At 43.2% G+C, this 11697-nt stretch overlaps 1 protein-coding gene across 2 annotated transcripts; it reads right to left on the reverse strand.

Moving 5' to 3' along the window:
• Positions 1-217: 217 nt before the first annotated feature.
• On the reverse strand, positions 218-1793 carry LOC123189708 (uncharacterized). 2 transcript variants are annotated; one of them, XM_044602188.1, is made up of 4 exons: positions 1413-1793; positions 702-784; positions 555-624; positions 218-426 (listed from the first exon to the last, which is right to left on the reverse strand). In XM_044602188.1, the coding sequence occupies exons 1-4, from the start codon at positions 1596-1598 to the stop codon at positions 277-279; spliced, it is 489 nt and encodes a 162-aa protein (XP_044458123.1). In that variant the 5' UTR covers positions 1599-1793; the 3' UTR covers positions 218-276. The 2 variants fall into 2 exon arrangements, with proteins under 2 accessions (XP_044458123.1, XP_044458124.1); XM_044602189.1 differs by having other exon boundaries at positions 218-624; positions 1413-1791.
• Between the last annotated feature and the right edge of the window lie 9904 nt (positions 1794-11697).

Consider the following 11697-nt stretch of genomic DNA (forward strand, 5'->3'; position numbering starts at 1 on the left):
ATGGAAGCGAGGGACAATTGCCACATGGCCGGTCATTCATATCCGACACAACGACCACCTTAGAGGCTTAGACCCAAGTCACCCGGCGAGCAACCATCATCTGCTACTGCAGAATATTTTTTACGTGCAATTTGAGTGAAACTGTTTTTGGGTGTTATATTTTGATATTTTGCATCATCTGTTGGAGATGCTCTGAGGCTACATATATAAGAAAATAGAAAACAGACAGAAGAAGCTCAAGTACTACTAAATCATCGTAACCATTGTTCAACACAGTCAGAGTAAAAAACAGGCGATGAAGCTAACTACTACTAAATCATATACCCAATTATTCTGCTTTCTCCGAAGCATAGGACAAATCTGAACGTTAATCACTCCGCTTCTTCGGGGTTTCGAAAAAGGGGCCCCGCTCTTCATGGGTACTCCCTCCGTCCGAAAATACTTGTCATTGAAATGGATGTATCTAGATGTATTTTAGTTCTAGATACATCCATTTTCATCCATTTTGATGACAAGTATTTCCGGACGGAGGGAGTACAATAGTAAAGTATTCCAGAGATTCCTGCACATAAGGCCGTTACGTACACAGCAGCAAGGGGTAAGAACATTTTGTTCCTAGGCGACCTACAAATAATAAACGAGTTAGGACAAATTTATAAGTTGACACGAAAACATCTGTAAATTAAATAGTACACAATTACCATATTGGTGGAGGAGATGTGGCTTGTGCATTATTGATTAGTGGAGAAGCCGCCGCAGGATTTGCCCCGGACATGGCTCCAAGCTGCAAGAAATATACTATAAGATGATTCTTCTTATAATTATCTATTAGTGACAACACAGAATGGAACGTAAGAAGCAATAACAAGGTATGCTGTCTTATGATTTCTGGCACTTTTGCCGCCTAATATAAAGGAATTCTACTCTTAAGGATTTAGATATGTTTCGGTCGTATTTACAAAGACTGAAAAAACGATTCGGACTAAACCGTTCCCTGTCCATAATCCCTAGCGACTACTCCGCCCCTTCCATGGGCCGACCCTCAAGTACGCGTCCTCCGTACTACTCGAATCTGCCTTCTCGGCCGCCGCCCCAGCCGGCCGCCGCCTCTTAAAAAGGCACCGTTTCTTGGTCTAATGGGCTGAAAGCTGAAAGCCTAGATGAATCCGTGCTGACCGAGCTGGAGGAAGGCACCAAACGCTTTTAGTGATTCTCGTTTTCGTCCGTGAAACGAGATTTGGGATTGGGAAGCGGGGGTCAGGATTTAGCGGCGCTGGGCGATTGCCGAACGCGCCCTAACTAGCAAATCCAACCTGTTCTAATAAGGTGTGCTGTTAAAATCAACGCAGATACGAAAAAGGAAAAGCAGATCTGATTTTGCAAATTCCACAAGGCAAGGGACGAGTGCATACCTTGTTCTTGAAAAGATTTTGCGATTCGCTGGAGAACCTGCGAAGATAGGCCGCGCCATGGCGCAACAGCTGCCGCTTGTCCTCTTTGATGGCAGCTTCGGCGGCCGCCGTAAGATACGGCTGCAGTGGTCGCTGAAGGGCGCGACCGCAGATCTTTCTCGCAGCAAATCGAAGAGCCGCCGCCATCTATTGTCGATTTAGCAGATCTCCCTAGTTCTATTCTTGCCGCCGGGTCTGTTGGATTCCCTCAAGCCTATCTTATATCCTACCCGGAGGGCTAGCTAGGGTTTCCCCGTCTCCGGCTACAACACTGTCCGCGCTAGTAGCGCAAACCGTGTCGCTCTGGTCTGGGTCATGGCCGTCGCGGCACAACTAAGGCCATCTCCAGCCGTTGGCGTCTAAAAGCGCTACATGGGGTGAATCGGCACAAAAAATGATTTTGGAGAGAGTCGGTCCCAAGGCCGCCCCAGGCGCGTATTAAAATAAAAAAAAGACCGTTCAGTAAAGTTATGATAAAAACTAGTTAAATTTTGGTCAAACATGATAAATTTCGGTGAAAATTGCGCATTTTCATTACATTAACCTAATTAAAAAAGAAAGAGGCTGAAGTCGTCGCCGCCATCGTCGTCGGCGGCCTTCTCCTCCTTGACGCGGGCGCCCCTACTGGACCCCTGCCCGGCGTCGCCATGGCGGACTGGCGACGACGAGTCGTCGTCGTCGTCGCTGTCGCATAAGACGACGACCCCGTCTTCATCGCGGCCGCGTCGGCGCTCCTCGAATCGGCGCAGGGCGGCGCGCTGGCGCTCCTTCTCCTTCTCCCGGCGCGCCTTTTCCATCGCAATGGAGTCCTGGCGCGCCCATTCTAGGGCCACGTCGTCGTCGTTGAACTCCGCCTTCACCGGCGCCAGCCCCGGCTCCGTCTTCACCGGCGCCAGCCCCGGCTCCATCTTTGGCTTGACAAAGCGCGGTGGAGCCGACGAGGAGGAGGCGCGCCGGCCGCCCTCGTTGATGACGATGCCGACGCTGCGAGTGCGCCGATCGATTGGCGTCTCCGCCGCGGGCTCGGCCTTGACGCCGAGAAGCGCCGGAAAACCGGAGGAGTGGGAAGATGAGCGAGAGGAGGAAGACGAGGAGGAGGCGAACCTCCTTGGCGCCCATGCGCGTTGGTGTTGCGACGGGGCGGCCCCCGTCGCAGGATAGGTCAACGGCGGGTTGTTGCCGCCGTCGAGGTACGCCAGCACGCCATCCAGCGTGCGGCCGGGGACGCCCCACCACAGGCGGCGCCCCTCGCTGTTCTTCGCGCCGCCGACCACCGGCACGTCGTTGGTGGAGGCTAGGCGCTGCTGCTGGCGGCGCTGGAAGTACGCCGCCCAAGCCGCGTGATTGCCGGCGGCGTACTGGGGGAGGGAGCGCTCGCCGTCGGTCAGGGAGGCGCGCGCGACCTCGACCTCCTCGGCGAAGTACCTGGGCTTCGCCACGGCGTCGGGTAACGAGGGAATGGGCACTCCCCCGTTGCTGAGCCGCCACCCCGTCGGCCCGGCGCGCATGTCCGGCGGCGCCGGGATGTTCGCCTGGAAAAGGAGTCAGGACTCCTGTTCGCGGAGCGAACGGCGGCCGAAGCCGTTCGCCGCCGCCTCGTCTCCGGGGAAGCGCTCTGCCATGGCGACGGGCTCGGCGGTGGTAGAGAGGGAGAGAGAGGGGCTGCCGGTGGCGCTCGGGAGAGGAAGACGGAGACGGAGAGAGAGGGGATGGGCGGCGGTGAGGGGCGAGTCTGGTGTGGGCACACGCGAGAGACCGCCGGCTTTTATAGCCGCTCCGCATCCGTGTGTACGCGTGCGAGGGAGGGGAGGCGTCGGCGCGCCGTCCCGTGACACGCCGCCCGTGAGGAATCAACGGCAAGGCTGACCAGCGATAGCCTTGCCATTGATTCCTCGCGGGAACCGAGGCAGTTGGGGGAAGACGAGCCGCCGTGTCCCTGGCGCGTCTGACCCACGGCTTTTTCGCGTCAAAACAGTTCGCCCCAACGCCCCCGGGCGCCCCCAACGCGCCGGGTTCGGCCTGGGTCCGCCAACGTTGTTTTCGGCGCAGGCCGACGAAAATCGGACTTCTGAAGGCATAACTGTACCGTTTTTTCGGCGCCGACACAAAAAAAACGTCTGAAGAGGCCTTTCTGGAGGCGCGGCTGAAGATGCTCTAAGTGGCACGACTAGCCGCACCCAGGAGGGCCGATGGCCAGTATTCGCAACAACACAGCACACCTGAAGCCGTCCGATAGGCCTCATTTGGGTCGGCCAACATCAGGTACGTTATTTCTAAATCTAATCTAATCTAAATCTACTCTAAACTTAAACCTACTATTAAAAAGAGGATTGTTTCTCCGAAATCACTAATTAAGGAGTACTCGCTGCAAAGAACACTCCACTTTCCCAGGTCGCGACAAGTGGCGCACATGCAGCGCGCCACTTGTCACAACTTGGAAGTTTTCTCTTTTTTCGTAGATCCGTTTATTCAAAACGTTTTATCTCTTAAACCGTGCGTCCAAATCTCGAACCGTTTTACCATTGGATTCCTCGCGTCGAGATCTTCAAAACTAGATCTCATGTTGATAGGTTTTGACCAACTTTTTTTCACGAAAAAACCGGACGAAAAAACCGGGCGAAAAAACCGAACCGGGAGCACGGTTTTTTCCCTTTCCGAAAGAGGCACGCCCGTGCCTCTCGCGAAATCACAACCGTGCCTCTCGTAAAAGCAAAACCGTGACTCTCGTGGAAGGAAAAAAAACAAAAAACGCGTTTTTTTCATTTCCGAGAGGCACGGCTGTGACTCTCGCGAAGGCACAACTGTGCCTCTCGCGAAAAAAACAGAATACGCGTATTTTTTCCCTTTCCTAGAGGCACGGCCGTGACTTTCACGAAAGCACAACCGTGCCTCTCGCGGAAGTAAAACCGTGACTCTCACGAAACAAAAAAACAAAAAACATGTTTTGTTTTTTCCTTTTCTAGAGCCACGGTCGTGACTTTCGCGAAAGCACAACCGTGCCTCTCGCGGAAGTAAAACCGTGACTCTCACGAAAGAAAAAAAATAGAAAACGCGTTTTGTTTTTCCCTTTTCCGAGAGGCACGGTCGTGACTCTCGCAAAAGCACAACCGTGCCTCTCGCGGAAGCAAAACCATGACTCTCGTGAAAAAAAACAGAAATCATGTTTTTTTTCGTTTTCGAAAGGCACGGCCGTGACTCTCGCTAAAGCACAACCGTGCCTCTCGCGGAAGAAAAATAAAAGAAAACGCGTTTTTTCATATATTTTTTGATCGAAAAGCTAAGAAAGATCGAGGGAAAACCAAAACGTCGAAAAAATCCGAAAAAAACCCGTTTAAAAAGCCAAAAACGCGTGCGGAAAAATAAAAAACAAAATCCGATGGGAGCATCTAGAGCGCGACACGTGGCGAATGGCTAAGAGGCGCTGATCGTTGCGAGGCTCCCGAAGGAGCGCTCGTTAACTAGTTGCTCCCTTGTTTCTGCATCTCTTCTTTTTTGGTCCAATCAATTGTTTTGTGCGTCACCCAATTTTTTTTGTACATCGTTCTTTTTTTTCGTATGCGCCCCGCCAACATGCAAAAAATAAAGTGCTTCACATGGGAATCAAACCCAGCTCACGTGGAAATAGTCTGCCCGCACTATCCACTCCACCTGCCTATTATGTTGTTCAACAAAGATGAGGAAGATATCTTTTATATGAGTTAAATAAATTTTGTTAACAAAGTTTAATTAAGGAAACGAATTAATGGAGGAGTAACTTCTGCTGTTATGAGCATGGAAGGAAAGAAAAGAAAAAGGAATGAATTTCATCCTTATTATGAGGCAGAAAGTGAAGGAATTAAAGGAAATAATAAAAGATGAAAAAATTCCATCCTTTATGATAAGGCAGGAAGGGAAGGAATTAATGGAAAGAATTAAAGAAGGAATAAATAAATTTCCCTATTATATACCAGGCATGAACAAAGGAATTAAATAAGAAATAAATTTCAGAAGGAAATAATAAAAGAAAGAATAAACTTTGCTAATTATATGAAGCATGAAAGGAAGGAATTAAAGAGAAAATAAAATTAGCTGGGAACTAAAATAAGAAATAAAAAATTTACGATTAAGGAATTAGCAACACAAAATAAATTCCGTTGTGGACCGATTAAATATATCATCAGTTGTGGGTGCATAAAAAAATTCATTGTGCCTCTACCTAGGAATATACGGGGCCACACTAATACATCAAAAACAGGCTCGTGGAGGAGATTGTCAAAAGTGACCATGTTACTTTTGAATCTTCTGATGATGTTGTTTTTGTTGAATCTCATGTGATGTACGTGAGAGCTGACAATAGGTATATGCTACTCTACTTTCTACTATTATAGGTGATCCAGTCACTTCCCAGTTATGAATTTATTTGCAAGTGGAAGATAGTGACGAAGAGAAGTGACAACACAGATGACTCACTATGGGTATGCGTGAGTTTGTTTCTCCCGTTGCGAAGCACGGGCATTTGTGCTAGGTAGATAATTATGTTGTCTAATAAATTGCACACAACTTCAGTACACTTTAAAAATCATCCCACCTTTACAACACTGCTTATCATATTGTTTTTTGTATGACATCCATGAAAGTTTTCAAGGGATTTGCTAATATCGTTGAGTGTGTGTATGAGGAGTGATTTTTTCTCCCATTGCAACGCACGGGCTTGTTTGCTAGTCTTTCCCTATTTATCAATTATTTACTACAAAATTGTTCTAAAATTTTATTTACTACAAAATTTGTTCATATGTTGCAACCAAAAATAAATAAAATCGTTACACTCCTCTAACCCAATAAAGCATGGCCTAAAACACAAGTGATGATTTGATTTATGAACCATATCAATTATTTCATCCCTTGGGATTCAGCTTTTAACCATCACTCCCCGTTCTGATTTTAGGTCTTCACCATTGATATAATCCAACCATGACATGTGCACATTCTTGGTCCCAAAAAGATCTATTGGCACCAAATTCTTCAACATATCTTACATTCTTAAGAAGTTGATCCCCACTACTACCAATTTTCTTAGCAAGCACAGTGTCTATATCAGCTTCATGCCACACCAGCTCTTTCCGCTAATACCCGTTGTCAAACACTCGCTACAATCGTGCATGTGGGTTGTGGGTTGTACATAGCCACTTCTTGGGTTTTCCACTGATCGAAGCTCTCTAACGTGGGCTGAACTGGCTTAAAAAGCAGTAGCCCATGTTATCTTCCCCATTTGCATCTCCATTTACCCGTGGCTTGCCCTATCTCTTGTCTATGCTCCACCAGCCAGCCGCTGCCAACACAAATTCCGGTGCCACGACCGACACGCACGGCCTCCCAGCCCGTCCAACGACCATCTGGTGCTACTAAGCTCCTCAGTCTATACACTGGCCAGCCGCCTCCGCACCCGACACACTCTCTAGGACAATCACCGCCACAACCAACGCTCCCGCGGCTAGCCATCACCACGGCTGATGCTCCCTCGACCAGGTGCCGCCACGGCCGATGCTTCTTCGTCTACGGATGCACATTAACTCACGTAGTACTATTTATTTCCCATGGTAATGCAGACCTTATTGTCTTCTTCAGAGGCATATGGAATTTCATTATCTTCAAATTATTCCCACCAATTGGTTTCTTTTACCTGCTCAATTACTACCCACTGATTGGTATTCGTTGTCGTTTGAGAGCAGTTTTTAAAATGGCAAAAACAATGTTGTTTTTTTGCCTTTTTGAACATGTTAATGAACGAGGAAATCTCGCACATGAATTTTGAACTATGCTAGGAGGAGCACGTGAACTTCTTGCAATAAACCTTTTAAGCTTTTAGTTTTATATTCTTATCTGAAACACATTCCGTGTAGTAGTTTAACTTCCTACTGTTTTCACCTTGAACTTCTGTCACATATTTTTGTTCAACCTCTCTCACAAGAATTTTTGAACTTTCTCGGGCTGAGTACTTGAACTTCTAGCAACAAAACATTTAGCCTTTGCTTTTCCATTCTTTTTTTTCATACAAAGTGCACACCATGTAGTACGTGAACTTCTGGCAGTTATTAATCTGAACTTCTCTCACTTACGTGAAAATATTTGAGTTTTTTATAGACATTGAACTGCTCTACCTTTTTTATTTGAAATTCATTATGTACTTTTAGAAATGTGAAAATGGGAGGTTTTTTAGAAACATCAAACTTCTTCGTTATTTGAAATTGAACTTATTGGTTTTATTCTTTAGTAACTAGAAAAAACTAATTTTTCAAATAAATATCAAATTGCTTCGCCTTTTCTAATTGAACTAATTGGTTTTATTCTCTAGTAATGAGAAAACCTGAGTTTTTTTACATACATTGAACTACTCCGTTTTTTAATTAGGACCTCTTGGTGTTATTCATGAGTAATGGGAAAAGTCCTAGTTATGTAATAAATATCAAACTGCTCAAAATATTTCAATTTGATTATCTAGGTCTTTTTCTAATAGGGGGCAAATCTATTTTTATGTAAAAAAACTAAATTGCTCGTTTTTTTACTTTGACCTTCTTGGTATTGTAATAAACATTGAACTTCTCCGTTATTTAAATTTGAACCTCTTAGTTTTTTGTGGAAACATGGAATATCCATTTTCTCTATAAATTTTGAGTTGCTCTATTTTTTAATTTGGCTTTCTTGGGTCATCTTTTGTAACGAGGAAAAAATCAATTTAATAAAAATATAAAACTGCTCCGTTATTTAAATTTGAACTTCTAGTTATTTTGTTTGAACTTCTAGGGGGTTTTGCTAGAAATGGAGAAATATGTTTTTATATTAAAAATTTGAACTACCGTATTATTTCAATTTGACCTACTCGGTTTTATTTTTTAAATAGAAAAAAAATCATCTTTATAAACGTTGAACCATTTTGTTATTTTAACCTAAAATTCTTGGTTCTTTTTTTTGAGCTTCTAGTTTTATTAAAACGGGGAAAATCTATTTAAACTTTTTTTAGTTGTGCCTTTATTTTAATTTGAACTTCTTCATTTTATTCTTTAGTAACGAGAAAAAATCAAAGTTTAAAAAAATGAACTTCTCTATTATTTTAATTTGAACTTCTTAGTTTTATTCTTAGGAAAAACTATTTTAAAATAAGCAAAAAATAATTAAATTGAATTTAGGATTTTTCGCATACATCAAACTACTTTTTTTAGTTTGAACTTGTTGATTTTATTTTATTTGGTAACAGGGAAAATCTAGGTTTTTTTACAAATATGAGACTACCCTATTTTTGTAATTTGGACTTCTTGGTTTATTTCTTTTAGTAACAGAAAAATCCTAGTTTTCTTATATATATTGAACTGGTCTGTTATTTAAATTTGAACTTCTAGATTTTTTTATTCTAGAAATGGTGAGAATCATTGTCTGCTCTTTTTATAGTTTGAACTTCTTGTTTTTTTATTTTTGAACTTCTTGTTTTCATTTTAGTAATGAGGGAAAAATCAGAATTTTTTATAAACATCAAACTGCTCCTTTTTTAAATTTGGACGTTTTGGGGATTTTCAATTTTATTTTATTTTATCATAGAACCACTCATACTTTATTTATTTGGACTTCAACAAAAACTCAATTATTTTTTAGACATCACAACAAATAGTAGCAATTGCAAAACTTTTTAGATTGCTTACATGTGATTTCTTTGGTTTGGATCATTGTAGTTCACAAGACATGTCCACTGTCACATAAAGCTGAAACCTACAAAATGCTCTATTTCCTTTGTCTAAAACTCATGAGCCCTGCAGATTAAATTGTACCCCTCACATATTTCTTGGGATTTGGTATGGTTAGAGTATTGCCTAGGAACCGGAAGATGGTTATACAGATTTCTGTATGATAGTTTCTGCTGAACACTTAGTTTTATGCTCTTACTTGATAGACCGCACAGACAGTCTTTGTCGCACTTGAGATTGAATACAATAGAGCCAAAGCAAATCTCAAATGATACAATGTAAATAACAGTGTGATTACATTTGGAAGCTGGTATATCATCCGCGGAAAAAACATCAGCCAAATTGACAACACAACATGCCCATAATGCAAGGATGAACTACAACTATACGAACTAAACATAGAAAGATACAATCAAATTGTTGTGCATGGTACACTAAAATTGAAATATGAAATCGCTGCACTTTGTAGAAAAGCAACAACCTAACCAATGGAGCAACATGTAGACCATACATGGTTACTAAGTTAAACACCCTATAGTACCCAACTAGTCGACAATGCATCTATGCTTAATTGGTTCATCAACACACTAGTAATATGCTTGTGCGTTGCAATGGGAGAAAATTGCAAAACCTACTCCACATGCGGGTACACGCCACTTCTTATATTGAACTCTACAGAGATAAGGTTACCCTCATCTCTAGTGATGTGTGAAACTATATTGTCCAATGTATTATGTAAAACATTTGAAATGGCATGAAACAACTAATTCAAGAACTGGTGCCATATTACAAGCTATACCCTTAAGTTAGACTCGTCGTCTTTTTTATAGTTGCAAAACAATTATTTCTTAAGAACTTGCAAGTAATTATATTGAATATAATCTATAGAGCTACGTTGTCCTACTAAAGAAAAAACTTCAATTGTTATAGGGATAAATGATGGTGTTACATCCTGGTATCCAGCTATTCGTCTAAGATGGGCTCAATAGCCATCCACAAAGACCATTGAAAAAAGCGGCATGCTTCTGGGCAATATGGATGGATAACGAATAGGTAGCACAATGGTCATGAGTATGTGTGCTCGACTTCTGAAAAATCCATACACCATGTCAATATTCCTACTACACACCTTGAACCATGAGTATAAGCAAAAAACTCTGAAGAAATATGAGTTACATGTTCAGGTGTCATTACTAAATAAACTTAATTGACATGAAGGATATGTCCAGGTCCCAGGATCACAATGAATGAAGCTATTGGTATCCTTCAAACCATGCCATGTTACAAGCTCTGATGAAAATAATTATACACTAACTTGACACATCTTCAATGAAAAAAAATCAAGGAATAAAAGTGTCCAAGAATATTAAGCACATATGTGCGAAAAGTTCTAAATTTATGTCTTGTGAACATATATTATTCATGAATTGAGAATCACAAATGACTGCAAGCACAATTAAGTAGCAAAAGGTGCTTATTTGGGCTTCAAAGTTAAAGCCAGAAAGAAGTAACATAAATACTACATGAGTACACATAGTATAGAAATTCTAAAGCCACTTCCACTATAAAAAAATACACTTCCGTGATGATACGTGTTTGTTACAGTAGGTCACGTTTTCTGTCATGCATGTACATCCATGACAAATTTATGACAGAATGAAGATAGTCATACCTGTGCTGTCGTAGAAGTGTTCCATGACATTACCAAAATTATCATCACAGAAGTGTCCACTTCCATGATGATAAATCACGCGTCATGGAAGTGCTTTCATCAAGGGTGACCCACACGTGGCATCCACTGTAACGGAACGTCGTTAAGCTATCGGGTCCGGTTTTGGATCCGATAACCCGCTAACAGCCCGGACCAATGAGGATTTTCCACGTGTAAAATTCTCATTGGCCGGAGGAAACATGGGTTGGCTCACCGTTCGGATAGATGTCATCCATTCATTCGACAGGAGGCGCCTATGATACGTCGACACATGGCCCGGCCCAACAGAGGCCCATTCCGGTGAAAAGGCCAGCCCGTTTGACTTGGTCAAAAGGTAACGGGCCGGCCCACGGAAAGCCTGTTAACGGCATGTTCGTATATAGCCCATTTACGGCCCGCTACGGCCTATCCAAATTAAGCCTAGTAGCTTCATCTGGGCCTCCCAATATGACTCCAGCCCGTTGTAACTTCTGGCCCATGTATGGCCCATGATGTCTTTTGGTCCATACGAGGCCATTTGTAACTCTTGGCCCATTAACAGCCCATGGTGAATCTGGCCCGCAATGAACAGTGTACCCCTTTATACCCATTAATGGCCCATTATTCCATTGGGCCGTTTCCAACCCGTGTTATCTTTCGGCCTTCTCAGGGCCCATTTATTCTTGGGCTCATTTCTAGAATTCGGTTAGATACGGTCCGTTACTGGCCTGTTCCGTTTGTGGGCCAAATACAACCCGTGGTTACATTCGGACCGTTTGTGGCCCGTTAACTCGTTGGGCTGTTTTCATAGCGTTATCAAATATGGCCTACTAACGGCCCGTTA

Source organism: Triticum aestivum, chromosome 2A (assembly GCF_018294505.1).
Source record: "Triticum aestivum cultivar Chinese Spring chromosome 2A, IWGSC CS RefSeq v2.1, whole genome shotgun sequence".
Taxonomy (NCBI): Eukaryota; Viridiplantae; Streptophyta; class Magnoliopsida; order Poales; family Poaceae; genus Triticum; species Triticum aestivum.

What these genes read in the sequence shown, in the direction of transcription:
- LOC123189708 (XM_044602188.1), bottom strand. Translation starts at nt 1,598, where the DNA reads ATGGCGGCGGCTCTTCGATTTGCTGCGAGAAAGATCTGCGGTCGCGCC. An exon ending in AAAATCTTTTCAAGAACAAG is followed by an intron (nt 785 to 1,412) that starts GTATGCACTCGT and finishes TATTTCTTGCAG; the next exon opens with CTTGGAGCCATGTCCGGGGC. An exon ending in ACATCTCCTCCACCAATATG is followed by an intron (nt 625 to 701) that starts GTAATTGTGTAC and finishes TATTATTTGTAG; the next exon opens with GTCGCCTAGGAACAAAATGT.